Genomic DNA, 16,324 nt, shown 5'->3' on the forward strand with positions numbered 1-16,324 from the left:
TAAAATGCAAAATTCATCACAAACAGAGGTTGCTGGAAAGATTAACCAACGTTTAAAAAGGGGCACAGTGAATGAAATGTGTGTCATGGAAGCATTAAGATTGGAGCTGGGATCCCCAGAACCCATTTAAATCTGCACATGGTAGCTCACATACAGATGTACAGAAAAGGTACATCTTAGGAGGAAGGGGAGACAAGAGAATCCTTGAGAGCTCTTTGGTCACCTAGCCTAGTGTGAAACTAACAACAGAGACCTTGGCTTGAGGCAGAAGGTGACAAATCAATACTTGGGGTGGTCCCTGAACTCAACACTCCAATAATGGCAGGTTCTCTCTCTCTCTCTCTCTCTCTCTCTCTCTCTCTCATACACACTCTTCCCTGTGGGTTTTGTTTTCTTTTGTTTCAGGCTCCTAAAGAATTATGGAAGCTAGCTATTGTTACTAAGAATGTGCCAGAGCACAGTTGTTGTAAAGAAAAAAATTACTCAAGTGAAGTTCTTATTTCTCTTTAAATTTCATCTTTTTCTGAAATAAGAGAATCTTTAACAATTCTTCAAAATCTGAAAACAAGTTACAAAAAACAGAAGCATGTTTTCTGAAAACAAGGGCTATGAAGTAGTTTTGTTGCTGCCTAATTCCTCCGTTTGAAGTAAATGAGGAAAGAGCTGCCTCTCTTGTCCTCCATCAGAGTGGTGGGAACCATCCTGAGGAGAGTCGCGTGTGTGGGGGGGATCAGACAGCAGAGGGTAAGTGAAGGACAAAAAATCCTGGAGTTGCCAAGAGGTCCAAAGACAGGCTAGAGTGTGGCTCAGTTGAAGGATGCTCACCTAGCATTCAGAAGACCACAAGTTTCATCTCCAGTGCCAGCCCGATGGTGGTGGTGGAGCACGCCTTTAATCTCAGCACTCAGGAGGCAGAGGCAGGTGGATCAAAGCTAGCCTGGTCTACAAAGTGAGTTCTGGGACAGTCATGGATACACAGAGAAACTCTGTCTCAAACCACACCCTCCCCAAGAATCATCTCTAGGACTGTGAAAGAGGAGGAGGGAGTGGAAGGATAGGGAGCAGGAAGAAGGCGGGGGGGGGGGCATGGAAAAAGGAGAGGAGGACCAGAAGAAGAAGAAGAAGGATGGAGCAGGGGAGCAAGGAGAAGAGGAAGAAGAGGAGAGGAAAGGGGGAGAGAGGAGAAGGAAAAACGGGAGAAAAAAAGAAAGAAAGGATAGAGAAGAAGTCAGAGGAAGGAAGGGACGGAGGGAGGGAGAAGGAAGAGAAGATGGAACCAGCAGCATACAGGAAATTAGCCTGTACCAACTGTACCTGAGAAATGACCCAGGGCTTAGAAGACCTGAAGTCTTCAAATCTGCTAGTGAATCTCTTCAGAAAGATCCCTAGAAACTGTAAAACTGTTGCACCCTGACACACTGAAGGAGGAAACACTGTTGCTAGTTAAAGACAACCCGGTTCTCATAAGACAGGTCTCTCTTTAAACAAAAACACCAAGACACCAGATTTGGCTAGGTTTTCCTCAAGATGGGTTTTTCTTCATTAAAAAAAAAAAAAAAAGTCTCACAAAATTGTAGAAAACTAAATCTTACTTAATTCTTTATTGTAGGCCTTACCTGAAATGAAAAGGATAAAATAGCAGAGAGCCAAGGCTGTTCTGAAATTCTGGACTATCTAGTTGTTATATTAAGGCTGATCAAACGCCAAGTCGTTTCTCCCTCTCTACTGGAAGGGATCCTGGGCAGGAAGATTTAATGTGGTGAATGATTTACTTGCTATTTGAAGAATTCTCTTGCAAGATATACAATCCCTTTCATTTTCCCCAGACAGCGCTAGGAGTTGCTAAGGAAGTGACAGAAATGGAAGGTATTCTAAATAAACAATTAGTGATTTCTAGAGACAGGTTCTTTCGAATTTCCCCCAAGACTTAACACCTTAAATGCAAAAGCTGAGCCAGTCTTCCTTCCTGGCCTTTCTATCCTTCTCTCTTCTGCCTGCCTTCCTTCCTGGCAGAGCTCTGAACAGAGGAGGGGCTTTTTTGCGCCTCTCTGTTGGAGCTCACCTCGGCATAAAGGAGAACAGGGAAGGAGACTGTCTGCACAGGAGCCAGAGGCACTCTGATCAGCTCGGTGGTGTTGCAGTGGAACACTGCTTTCAGCAGACGTCTAGAAGCAGACATCTGTCGTATTGGCGTCCACACACATTTTTTTCCCCTCAGAGAACTGTAATCTGGTTTTGCTCTAGGAAAAATCCCTGCGTCCCACTACCATGTACCTCCGGAAGCACTGAGCCTCACGCTCTGCTCTTCAGAGGCAGGGGACTTTGGGAACAGGGACAGAGACCTCTGCTACCTGCAATTTAGGGGAAAAAAAAACCAGGTGAACACTCACTTCATAGCTATATAGAGGAAAGTTTTATGAAGGTAGCCAACCAGCTCGGCAGCAGAATCTAAAAATTGAAATCTGGTGGCATCATTCAGCCCTCATGAAATCACACCTTGAAAAATAAAGATCCCTGGGAAGAGTTTGGGGGGGAGGGGAATAGAAGGTGAATATGCTCAATATACATTGCATGCACATATGAAATTCTCAAAGAATTAATAAAAAATATTATATTGATTGTTTAAAGATCCTCATTCTCCTGCCTATGACTTCTCAGATACATGAGCTATTTATTAAATTCTTCTTGGTTCATGCTTAGTTCAGATCTTACCTGGTATTAATGTACGCTAACAACCAAAAGAATCCTGGCTAGGTTTAGGTTCTGAGTCTAAAAGTAAAATTTACAACCACTGAAAATTGTTTTCTTTAAGGGCATTCTACCAGAGAGGGATTTGAAGTTTTCGAATGGGCTGTGACTCAAGGAAATCTTTTCGTCTTGATGAATGAGATATGGAGAAAGAAGAAAACACAATCCCAAGGAAAGCAAGAGGCCTTCCCCCAGGACAATCCAGGAATAAATGACAGCCAGCCTGCAGAGTACATGCTCACTGCTGTCCTAAATAAGGAACTCAGTGGTTCTGGGTTAGAGCGTGGGGGTCACTGGCTGAAATGGTTGTGTAGTTTGCAGAGAGTCTAAGTGAACAAAGCCCATTCAATATCCAATATACGTACTCCAACATTTTCTAATATTAAACACCTTAACTTATATTTAGGTTAGCACAATGTGCTCGTTGTTTGTTCACTGGGAGTCATAGGAATGCTAACGTGAGAAAAATAAATAATAAAGCATAGCTACCCACCTGCATTCTTCCTTCATCTAAGCACAAATGAAGAAACTGGCTCAGAAGGGAGTGGGGAGGGACACGCAATCGTGCATTTGTTCTAAACACGGTTCTACACATCTGTCTCCATACCATTAATTGTTTCCCCAATGTGAACCTTTTAAAACGCCTCTCAATTTATGACTTGGGCGCAAAGGATGTAAAGCCAGTGAGAAAGGGGAATGCAGAACATTGCGCAACCACCACCCACCCGGGGGCAGTGCATTTAAATAGCAGGCATAGCTCGAGAGGGACATAAATAGCTTTTAATTTTATCCCAGCCACGATGAGGTCATTTTGTGGTTCCATATGGAACCATAAATTCCCAAGACAATGGAATTAAAACTGGGAAAATCAACACAACAAAAACTTGGAAGGTGAAGGGATTAACTGTGGAATACAATACAGCTAATTAACAGCCACGTGTCATCTTCCAGTGAGTGAAGCCCCTGACATTAGCAAAGCTAGGTATCTCAGGAGCTACACAGCAGGTCACACTGAGGACAAGAAGGCTTAGCAGAGACAAGAGTGAAGGAAAGAAGTCAGACACACAGTTAACTGATGGAAAGAATGCCAGGCAGATAGAGCAGCAGGTGTAAATGCCCTGGGGTCGCTCATGTTTAGACTCTCAGGTCAAGCAAGGAGGCTACTGCAGGGCAAAGAGGAGGAAAGAGAAGACAGAAGCGACCATGACTGCAGCGGGAAGAATAAAACAGCCTCGTAGGGCTTGGCAGAGCCCAGCCAGGCCTGGAAATTCTTCTGTGTGGACTCATTTGGAAATTAAAGGGAAATAAGAAGTATGATATGCTTCATATTCTAAGGCCATCATCTACTGTAGTTACTTCATGAAAATCAGATGACAGGCAAGTGGAAAAGGGATAGGGGTTGAGTCAAAGCAAAAGGTGCCATAAAGTTAGATGTATACATACACACATACATAGATACATACATACATGTGCTAGGTAGAAACATACACAGATGCAAAGACATATGGCTGATAGAGATATGAAAATATATAGAAATATAGCCGGGCGGTGGTGGCGCACGCCTTTAATCCCAGCACTCGGGAGGCAGAGGCAGGTGGATCTCTGTGAGTTCAAGGCCAGCCTGCTCTACAAGAGCTAGTTCCAGGACAGGAACCAAAAGCTACGGAGAAACCCTGTCTCGAAAATAAAAGAAAAAAGAAAATATATAGAAATATATGTGTATATAAATGTCCACGTATAAATACATACAACATATTTGCATGTGCACACTTACACATACATGTATATAAATATGTCTATCAAATGCATTGTGTTTCATTAAATAGTCTACAAATATTTAAGAAACTTATTTTTCTTCTCACGAAAAATGTCATTGTGTGAAGATATGCACAAGTACTGAGTTTTCATGTAACCAACAAAACCTTGAAGGCACAGAGAAGGCAAAAAGGCAAAGCCAACACGCAGTGGGTGAGTCGATACACTCTAAGGCAACATCTCTGCAAGATCAGTGCTGAAGCCTCAAGTTCAGAAGGCTTGGGATCCTTGATGTAAAAATATACATACAGATTAAATAAATGTTATCTGTTCTCTAAAACATCTTGTGATTTCCACTGGTTCTGTGTCCCAACTAATATACACACACACGCACACACACACACGCACACACACACACGTGTCCACTTGAGCTCCATTTCAAGCTTAGGTTTCTGAGAGCCTGGTGCCTGTGCAGTGACCGACTCTGTAGAGCAGTGTTCTCTACCTACAGGAGAGCGAGCCCTCCAGCTTACAGCAGCCCCTAGTATTTTACACACTAGTTCTGGAAATACTGTCAACACGTGGCTCTACTCCATCTGTTTGGGAAGAGAACCAGAGGGCCCTGGAGATGACATTTTTCCAGAGAAGAAGAAAAAAACAGAGAGGGAAAGAAAGAATCAAAGTGTTTTGGACAACTGCTAGGCACACCTGAAGAAAGGGTATTCATTTCCTGTGGCTCCTGCAACAAGCCACCATGCGGTTGGAGGCTGAAGACAATATAAATACGTTATCTGCTCTTCGCATGACCAAGTCTGAGGCGGATCTCAGTGGATCTCAATGGAAAGGTCGCTGTGCTGCCTTCCTTCTCAAGATGCTAAGATGCTACTTCCTTGCGTTTGCTCTGATTCAAGAAGCTGCATGAAGGCTTTGGCTCCTGGCCCTTCCCTCTGTCCTCAAAGGCAGACAAAGCTGACTCACGTGCTTCTGTGTCTCTAGTTCTCTCACCACCTCCCCTTCTGTTGATGAGGTTTCTTGTAATTAATTGGGTTCATACAGAAACTATGAGACAATCTGTCATGCCGTTAGCTGGTTAGCACTGAATCTTAATTCCATCTGAAATGCAATTGTCCTTGACCACGAAATCTAACGTATCCCGCGAATTAGGATAAAGATATTTCAAGTGTCTATTCCTCTGCCTACCACACGGGATTAGAAAGCAGGATGGATGGGCAGCTAGAAGGTGATGTATAAATATACCAGCTTGGGAAACACAGGCAAGGTGTGTGGGGGGTGGAAAAGATGATGGGCCAATTGAGAACAAAATAAGAGGATCTTCTGGTCACTTTGGAGTTGATGAACTGCAGGGGAGTCTGACAAGGCAAGCATGCCCCATTACTCTTTATGTTGTTTCCATATAAAACACCAGTGGTCATAAGTCAGGGGAAAGAGTTATGCAGATTAAGGCTATCCGCGAGTTCTCTGGAACTTTCTGCAGTCTGTGCTCAGAACATTTGATATCCGTGCCGTATAATAGTTTCTGTAAATTAAACTTCTTAATCTAACTTTATGATAAGAGGGCTTGTCCTGTATTTCAGGCATTCCCTGGAGTGCAACATCCCAGAAAACCAATTACCTGGAGGAATTCAGGAAACGTGCATGGATTAATAACAACTAACAGGTGTAGACAAGGTAGCTCTCTACTTGGAACCCTTGCCCCACTTCTGAAAAATCACTGTGGGTTGAAGAGAGGCTGTCAGTCCCATTATAAAGATGCGAAATACAAGGTTCAAAGGTTAAGTATAAATCTGTGGATAAGGGAAGCAGATGAGGAACTCTGAACTGGAACTTCTGATCTCAGGTCCACCTTTTTAAAACAATCTACTCAATGTTTTTCATTATTCATTTCCCCTTCTAATTTATTTGTATGTATGTGTGTTTGTACACAATGTGTGTGTGTATGTGAGATTGCAGACCTACGTGTGTAAGGATGCACAAGTATGTGTCAAGGCACACGTGTGGCAGTTAAAAGAAACCGAAGGTGTTTGGTCCTAGCCTTCCACCTTGTTCGAGAGACTGTTTCTTTGTTGTTTTGTCTCTGTGGCTGCCAGACTGGCTGGTCTGTGAGCTTCCTGGGATTCACCTTCCTCTGTCTCTTCCAGGAAGCATTGGGATTATAGACAGTCCCATTGCACGTCTGCCTTTCTCGTGCTTTCTGGAGATTCAAATGCAGGCTTTCACACTTGCATAGCAAGCACTTTGACACACCAAGACATCTCCTCAGCCCCAGGTTCACCATTCTTTGTCAAAATGCCAAGTGGCTGTAAAATTCAAAGTGCCCTGGGATAGAGGAGAGCCACATCTAAGGCCAGCAGGTCTCAAGACTTTCACCTCCAGCACGAGCACAAGGAAGAAGACACCCACCTGTGCAGTGAGCATAACAAACCAGACCCAGGAGCCTTTTGCAACTGATTATTAAATGGCAATTATGTGGAAACAGTTTTGAGACAAGAGCTTGCTGGGTAGCCCAGGCTACCCCTGAACTCAGGCCCTTCCAGCCTCGCCTTGGGTTCTAGGATTATGAGTGTGTGACTGACACTAACAGTTTACAGATGCTTAATCCCAGCGACTCTCGGAGGAAAATGGTGTGTGAGAAAGAACCAGCACAGATCTCCTAGGACATCACTGTAGCCACAGAGGCCAGGAAACAAAAGTCATTGGTCAGAGCTGAAATTCACCTGGCTCCTGACAGCCCTGTGTCTGTCCTTGGAAACCCTGCTTGTCTTCCCAGACTCACCCTCGATGGATCCATAAAAAGGGTGGGAATGTTTCCACCTGCAGGCTGGATGAGCAGGAGCCTGTCTGCTCACAGGCAGTCTAAGTTTATCCTCCTGGCACCCAGAGTTGTCCTGTGGAATTAGCATGTGAAAGCACTTACGACAATTTATAACCCAAGTTCCAAAAAGACAGGAGCCTTCTTTGTTCTCGGAAGTCTGGAGTCTCCGCACACGGAAGGCTCTCCTTTGTCTCATCAGTTGGTTCAGTCTTTCTTGGCAGCTAACAAACCGTCGCCTTTGGAGTGTCTGTTGTATGCCAGAGCACTGGTAAGGAATGAGACGGACAAGGTCCTTGTTTCTGTGTGGCTTACTATCCAATGAGGGGGTAAGTGACCAGGGTACCTTTGAAGAACAATATATACTGCAAGAATGATACAGCTGCTCAGGGCAGAACTGGGGGATCTTCACTAGATGGGAATAGTATACCAGGAGGGTCTAAACTCCAGCCAGCACTTGAAGACACCAGCAACCTAGGGATTGGAGGCAAAGTATTCCAGGAAGCAGGAGTGAGACTGAGAGATGGTCCAGCAGAGAGGGACCGTGTAGCCTGGTCCCAGAACAGAAACTGTCTCTCCAGCATCCATATACCACATGAATTTGCACATTTGTTAAAATTAAAAATACATTACTTTGTCGAAAACTGAGTCACCTCCCATTCTTAGAGTTACTCCTGTTCAGTGAAGTTTCTTTATCATGTAACCGTTTATACATTCATTTCTCCACTCAGTGGCCATGTTGAAACCCAGCAGATGACACGCAGTTGATATCACACGTTTAAGGGACAAGTGAATGGATGAATGAGAAGTGCAACTAAACCTGACCTTAAATTAATCTTGTAAGCCTCTTGCCAGTTAAAAACGCTAGGTGAGAGATCAGGGGCCACCCCAGAGTGGACTTTAATGTTTCGTGGGCATGTGGTGTAACTGACTCTCATTTTTCTAGCAACCAACCCCATCAAACCCTCTTCCTCTTTAAACAAATTATTTCCCGTGACTTTGGTGGAACTAGCTCAGCTTCCCCACTCCCACCATCCTTTCAAGTCAAGGAAGTGTCTACACAGCACCTTAGCCTATTGAGAGTGCAATTAGGAGGTTCATGTGCCACATTACGGAACAATGGCGTCTCTAGGCACACTCAACAGACACTCTTAAAAGGCATCCCCAAAACATGTGTGGGGGGGGACGACTGTCAATTACCACCAGGAACAAAATCCGAGGAGACAGCCCATTTGAGAAGGAGACAAGCAGAGACAAACACGGCAGAGGGAAAAATGCAGAAGCCCACTCACACCCTGGGAGCCTGATGTGGCTTTCCCTGAAGCCCACGACCCAGCACACTTCCCTGTCACTTATGCCAAAATATCACCCTTTGGCTTAAAATTAAGTTCAAGTTCAAATTTCTCACTTGAAACCAACTATGTATGTGAAATATAATATATATGTGTCATAATACTAATATACATGTTACTTCATTCCCCTATAAATATTCTATGTATAGCATTCTTCCTTTTCCTTCTTCAAAGGTGTCTCACCACATAGAGCAGGTTGACCTAGAACTCACTGTCTAGCCCAAGCTGGCCTCTCCCTCACTATGAGGACCAGGCTGGCCTCAGGGTCACAGCCTCCTGAATATTGGGATTAAATGTGTGCGTTACCACACCTGGCTAGTACATTCTCAAAAGAAAACAATTTAAAAGCAGGCAATCCTAACTAGTGAGTACTTCAGGGGAAAAAAATCAACTGTCTGCTTTAATTAATGGCAAGATCAGTGTAAAGTCTCTGTGGTAAATTATAATTTCAGTCTAAAAATCCTAAAACAGGTTCAATGCCGTTTCTTAAGCCACAGCAGTCAATGGGATCCAGAGTTGCCTTCACCAGGTATGGTAGTTCAATCCTTTGCAGGGGTTTCTTCCATTATGACAAACCCAAGCCTTTCAAGATTTCAAGCACACACCCCTAGCAATCGTCCATTCACCTGGTCTCGAGGCCTCTACACTGACTCAATTTAAAAGGAAAATGGTCCTGGTGTAGCTTTCAAAAGTTTTTAAAAAAAAATGAATTGTGTTCAGATGGCTGGAGCCCCTGAGTGACTTGACAGGAGCTCGGGCAGGAGTGTGACAGGGTGTCCCGGGTTCTGTGAAGAAGATGAAGACAGGATAGGCCTGCCTGTCAGCCCACAGCTTCTGGGACATCTGGGGCAAACAGCGTGTGTTTCCACCAGAGGCTCGGGAGAACTGGGCCATCTTTTCCTCCAGATCCTCTGGGTGAAGCTCACGACCAGAGTGACCTCAGGAAATCAGACCCATCTCCCACTGGGTGCCAACAGGCCGGCTTCTGGAGCCCTCTGATTGCTCCCTGGAGAAGTGTTTTAGAGCTGTTTGGACCTGCAATCCCTCTTTCAGACATAATCTTGAAATAAAAGACTATATCCAAGTGAATGGCAAACAAGTTATGGCTTCCTCCTTAGGGTCCTCCATGCCGATGGGCAGAATATAAGTGACGCACTGAAAGAAAACAAACCAACCAAATAAACAAATAAACCTTGTGTCACCACCTCTACCTGCATTTGAAATGGCCCGGTCGTTCATTGTCATACAGTGTTTTGGAAGTAAGAGATCCTGAGCCCATTCTGAAGATGAAGCAATTGAGGTTTCATGATACCAACTTTTCCAAGTTCACCCAATGAACATGCCATGGATCCTGGCTCAGAGATGAAGGGCCTTCGCCACATCACATCACTTCTGTCTCCTATATCCATCTCTGTTAGGAGCTGGCTACGGAAATGCATTTGAGGACCAAAGTATTTCAGTCAGAGAATGGGCTTTATGAGCAAGCTGGTACCAGACATACCAAAGAAAAATCGAGAACCCATTTGACCTTAGGTCTCCATCCTGCCCACAGGAATATATCTTGTAAATCCAAGCCAACTATGTAAAGATCAATTGTGGGCATTTGAGATCAATCAGTTAGGAATTTTTCGGCTGGAAATATAGCTCATTGGTTGAGCACTGGCCTATCATACATAAGGGTCCTCAATTCCATCCCCAGCTTTGAAAAAAAAGAGAAAAGAAAGAAAACAAACAGTTGGCCTGGCAGTGCTCATCTGTGAGGCAGAAGGGGGAACTGGGCCTCCCTGCAGGAAATGTTACTTGGGAAGGAAGGATATTTTATTTGTGAAGTTTCTTTTTCTACCACAGTATTTGTATCAAGCTCTGTTGGTGCCTAGTGCCACGAACCTGGGGGGGATTTCCCTCATGCTGTTACAAAAGGCTGGGAAAGGGAGAAACACTAACCCAAATAGCAACTGTAAGCCACAATTCTGGCCACTGCACGCCAGTGACTTTCAGAAATGGGTTTAGCCCAGAGGTCGCAAACTGGTAGCAAATTGGCTGCATCCAGCCCACAGATGGATTTCCTTTGCTCCACCCTATTGGCCCACACAGTGTTTTTTAAGGAACCAAAAATCTGTGGCCGGTACTAACAATCAGAAGATTTTACATGAAAACCCGGTTTCCTAGTTTCTCTTACAGAGTAAAGATCTGATAACCCCTAGGGTCGTGTGTGCATGGAACTGCAGCCGGAGCCGCTACCCCTAGCTCAAGGGAATTGAGCCGGTGGAGACCAACCCCTCCTAGCCTGCTGCTTTCATTGATCTGATCCGCATGGGCCCTGATGTCACCTGAGTTTGTTTGCAATATGAAGGAGATGCAGGCTGCAAAAAGCCCTCCTTACTGGGCTCTTCCTAAACCTATCCAAATGAGACGACATCATCACATCCCTGATAAAGTGAAGGCACGAGAAAGCAAAAGGATTCCAGAACTGGGGATGAGCGCTACTCAGCCTCATGAGGGCTTCCTCTCTAGGACACTCACTTCGTTAATAAGCATGTCCACTTTTCTTATTTCATTCATCCCACCAACAAGCCTACCAGGAAGAAATTACTGTCAGACCAACTGAACCTGAGTGATGTTATATAAGTGACAACTGGAGACCATTCAGCTGGTTCGTTTTAATGTCTGGCGTGAACTCAATTGTATCCAGAGTGATGAATGAACGCTGCTGCAAAGTCACATGATTTGATCCCACCTCAGGACCCTTGCACTCACTCTCCCTTCTGCTGGAACCTCCCCAGCTGAATCTTACCCCTTAACTCTATTTACATAATTTCCATCGCATGATCATCTCCAGTAACACAATTGAGTGCACACGTACATATGTGTAAGCATGCACACGCATGAACACACATACACAGGCACTCTCTCACACACTAACACATTCCCACATCAATGAACTTAAGCTTCAAGGAATCTCCAAGACTCTGTAGCAACAACGGCATCTAGTCCACAGGTATTAAGCATTTTTGAAGGAAAGAACTGAAGGGAAGCTGCTCTTTTAGTATGAATGAATGCCAAGGTGGCGGAGGCAAAGAAACCAAGCCACCTGCAACTGGGCAGGTGCAGGTTCAATCTCAGCTAGGGATGCCACCAAACCTAGGACCCTGAGCCAGTCACTTACCTCCAGGAATAAAGGAAATGTGGTCATAAAACTAAACCACTGCTGTTTAGCTCACAGCATAATCTCAATGCTGCAATGAATAACACATCTATGGAGTGCCAGCCGATACTATGGCTGGCGTTCCATAAATACCAGCATCTCCTGTCCTCAATATTCTCTCCAGACACCAGCTGAGAGTACTGCTGCCAACCACTGGGCCCTCTCCACTGGGGAGCAAAAGCTGGGCATCTTTCAGCATACAGCGGGTTTGGGGGTTACTTTACTTTCCCAATAGGACGTAAGACCACAGAACATCACCTTGGATGGCTTCTAAAGCAAAAGGTTATGGTTACTACCCATGTGAGTCCCAGAAAAGGCAAGGGTTCCTCGCCCTCTGTCAGTGTGATGAGTTCTGCAGTAGCCGCCAGGGGTCTGTTCCAAGGTCCCATCCCTTTGAAGGGTTCAAGGTCTCTGCCAGGACCACCATAGCAGCTCATATAGAATTTGCATGTGCCTTTGCCCCTTTGGAGAGAGATAAAAGAAGGCAGAAGAGGAGGGCTTGATCCACCAGGCTTATTAACTATTTGGCTGGGTCAGTCCACCATGGAGGGAGGCTAAGCCTCTCGCAGCCTAAACACACACATCCTAATCCATTAGTCTAGTGCTGCCCTGAAAATCAAATGTGCGTATTCTAATCTCCGATGCGCTTTTACATTCCATTAGATCAACAGCGTAGGTGCAAAAAAAAAAAAAACACACAAAAAACAAACAAAAAAAACCCCAAAAACCCGGATGTAGGGACAACTGGAGTGACGCCACAGTAACGGACCTGCTAAGGCTGATTTGTTGGACAGGAGGGAAGCCCAAACCAGCTGCCTTGACAACAGCCCCATCTTCATCTCAGCTCTTCTTGCTCAAGGCACAAAATCCAGGACCACTTGCCAAAACAGTGGTCAATGGGGAGCACGTTTAAAACAGTAAGGAAAAGAATAAATGGTTAAATAAATAAATAATGAAATTTTAAAGCTTTAAATTAACCTGTGCTTCTTCAGTGAAGCCAGACTTGTAGACAGCAGACAAGGCACAGGGAAGTTCAGGTCCCACAGGTTGAAGAGTACAGAGTTGTTCAGAGAACCAAGACAAAGGGTTTCTGCCTCTGGTTTGAATTGAAGCCACTATTCACATTTCTACATTAAGATGTGGGCATCATCCCTTCTTTCTACATGGGAGAGAGGCTTAGGGCAAGCATGAAAAGGCAAGGCTAATGAAGTCTCACAAATGTCCTCAAAGCATGGCTGTCTCCAATGAGGCTGGGAAGCACACTGGGCCCCTGTGTGCCTCAGGAGCTTCCTGGAGTCTTTCCATCAGCCACGTCTCAGTGGCTAACAAATCCCTCTTTGTTAGATAGCCACACACTACCATGAAGCTCGCTCTTAAGAGACAGTAGTCTCCTCCATTCCAATGGGCACCATACGGCCTGGGGCAGGCCTCTAATGGCAAGAGGTTAAGGCTCAAGGATTGAGGAACAAGAGATATCAAATGGTTCTCTTACCTAAGACCAAGTGGACCTTGTTCTAGACATGTCGTGTGTGTTTAGCAGTTCTACTAAGGGCTACCAAATACGAGTACCAAGTCACACATGCCACAAGTATTGGTGGGGCTCAGGAGGCTGGAAGTTTCACTTTACCGTATACCTCAGTAGCCACGTTGTGACAGTGAGGTAGTTATGTATCCTCCCCTCCCAGCTACAGTGTAAAAGAACCTAAGCCATCCATCCTCCGCTTTCTGTTCATATAGAAAACTCTCCAGATCCCAGGATGGGATTTCCTAGCTCAAGTGTTCCCCCATCAGCTTTATGCATCGTGCAAATAAAGAGCTCCTTTCTGTGGATCTACTGCAGCAAAGTCACCCAACACACACACTGCAAGCTCTGATCTTTATGCCTCTCTTAAAGGGCATATGACACTTCCCCACAAGATGCAGGGCTTTAAAATTAGAACCGAGAGGGGGTGAAGCCCACAGATACCCTCCTGTGGCTTAAGCCACTCCACAGAAGAAACCAGGACATGCCTGTAGCTAACCAGCAAACAACTGAACCCTTCCCAGACATCTTCCCCTGTCTTTATTTTGCTGTTGTTGCATTAATCATCCTAACACCTTTTTAATTACAATCACAAACTGGAAGCCATGGCTTGTGATGTTATAAATGCAGATTTTTTTCCAGTTAAATTAGGCACTTGCTGTTTTATGTTTTGATAGGAAGGGACTGTTTGAAGCCTCCTAAAATATCCCAATTAGTTCTTGCTGTTGAAACAGACAAGACATTAACAGACACATTCGCCGTCTCAGTGTGATGTGCTGGAATGTTTGTGCCTGGGTGTTCTTCGCCCCAGCTTCTAAATCACAAGGCAAATTTAAAAAAAAAAAAGAAAAGAAAAGAAAGTGGGGGAGATCAATCACAGCACACATGCTTACTACATACTCCCAAAGTTACAGGCAAAACTTTTCCCAGGCTGCACTTTAAACCCAGAAAGCACGTCTCTCTGACAGGAAAGCAACCCCATCACAGGCCGATTTTACCTATTGGCTCTGTGGAACTGATAGCATCGCTTCCACTGACAAAGGCTGTGTTTCTGTTTGACAGTTGCAATTAATTATTGAAATGTGATCGAGATGGGGTCACCCATCCAGATCTGTTTCCCAGAAAGATACGAAGAGGGAGGGGAGAGGGTGCGCGCGAGAGAGGGGAGGTTTGCCTTTTGGGCATGTGCACCAATGCTGCTTTAATGTCATGGCTGGCAGGAAAAGTAGATTATTCGCTACCTTGACCTGCACTTAACTTTCTCCTGCTCCCTTCCTCCCACCAGCATCTGATGATGAAAAAGAGGTTTATAACTCCCCGCAGAAGTAACTCCAATCTGTCTCCAAGGATGCTTAGATCAGAAAGGGCTCTGCGCAGGCAGGGCACAGCCACTTTTAGAGCATCAACTGGCATCTAGAAACCTAGGCTCCTGGTGCTAAACCAGACCAGTGTTCATTCAGCCAAGAGGGACAGAAAGTCACAGAGGTAGTAAATACCCCACCTTTACGAGAAAGCCAAAGCGCCTACACCTTTTAACTGTTCCTTTTGCTCTGACCTTAAAACACTGAAGTGGGATTCCAGCCACGCAAATGCTCTTGAGGGAGCATTTGATCGATTCCTGGGGATCTCAAAGCCCCGTCGTCAATTTAGCTCTTCTGTCTTATTCCCCGGCATGTTCCCAACCCAGAAGCTCAGAGCCTTGTAGCAACCTGGTCTAGGAATCACCCTGCAGGCAGGCGGGAGAGCTGGGGATTCCCAGATTTTGGAGCCTGGTAGATCCCGAGGCACCTGCTCCTCCTCTCGCCCCAAAATAAAGTGATATTTTAGCTAGAGTCCTGCCCTCTCCTCCGCACCTGGACCCTGCACAACCCAGCTATGGTTCCCACTGCCCTCCCCCGGCTGCCTGGGCTAAGGGCTCTCAGAACCCCTCACGCGTCCCGCGCGCCACAGCTTCCTACCTGTACCACTCCAGCCCCTTCTCGTAGTTCCTGTCGAAGAAGTGCGGCTCTACACCCACCGCCCGCACGTCCGGGTGGACACGGATAGCCTCGAGCAACGCGCGTGTCCCTCCTTTCTTGACTCCGATGATCAACGCCTGGGGCAGCTTCTTCTCCCCGTAATCAGGGGTGCTGGCGGGGTCCCGCTCCGCGCTCGCATTGGTCGCCCTCGGGCCTGCCAGCTCCTCGGTGGCGCCAGGCTCCTGCGCCCCGTGCCCCAGCAGCGCTCCCTGTGCTGTGACTGCGTCTCCTGGGGTCGGCGGGCTCCGGGACCAGACGTCCCGGGAGCCGCCGCCGCTCGCCAATCCCCAGCCGTCGGCCGCGGGTGCCGTGAAGCGCTCGGGGGGCTCGGGCGGCGGTCCGTGGCTCGTGTTGTCCGGCGGTGGCGAGGAGGCGCCGGGGCGCACGCGGGGTGGCGGTGGCGAGAAAGGTGGCGGGCTCGGTGGGGGCTCCGCGGCGGCTCCCGGGGTCTCCTGCAGCGCCAGCGGGAACTGCAGCGAGCCCGAGCCGCCCAGCAGGCTGTAGCACAGGTAGGTGACGGACAGGGACAGGGTACACATGAAGAGCAGCTTGCGCGCCGGCGGCCCTTTAGCGGAGGCGCCGGGCAGCGGCGGCGGCGCGGCGAGCGGCGGCGGCGGCGGCGGAGGCGGAGGCGGTGAGGGCCACCGGGCCATCGCGGCTCCCGGCGAGCGGCGGCGGCGGCCCCCGGCGCTGCCCGGACATGATTTCAGCCGCCGCCCCCGCCACCGCCGCCGCCGCCGCCCAGCCGCCCCGGCTGCATGGAGCGACGCCGCTGCGCCCCCGGCCCTGGCTGCCGTCCCGCTGCGCCGGGGACAAGCCCGGCCGCATGGCCCCCTCCCCGCGCGGGCCCCCGCCGCCCCCCTCAACCTCAGGCCAGAAGCCCGAGGGGGGCGC

At 47.0% G+C, this 16,324-nt stretch overlaps 1 protein-coding gene across 1 annotated transcript in view; it reads right to left on the reverse strand.

Moving 5' to 3' along the window:
- The window catches only part of Hs3st4 (heparan sulfate-glucosamine 3-sulfotransferase 4), a 420,558-nt gene extending 404,341 nt beyond the window's left edge, over window positions 1–16,217 (reverse strand). Inside the window, exon 1 of the mRNA XM_041666944.1 lies at window positions 15,371–16,217. Coding sequence (XP_041522878.1) covers window positions 15,371–16,083 — 713 coding nt within the window. The 5' untranslated portion in view covers window positions 16,084–16,217. The remainder of the gene's footprint in view (window positions 1–15,370) is intronic.
- Between the last annotated feature and the right edge of the window lie 107 nt (window positions 16,218–16,324).

Source organism: Microtus oregoni, unplaced genomic scaffold, assembly GCF_018167655.1.
Source record: "Microtus oregoni isolate MIOR12 unplaced genomic scaffold, Mior012 000016F_ref0000370, whole genome shotgun sequence".
In the NCBI taxonomy this organism is placed as follows: Eukaryota; Metazoa; Chordata; class Mammalia; order Rodentia; family Cricetidae; genus Microtus; species Microtus oregoni.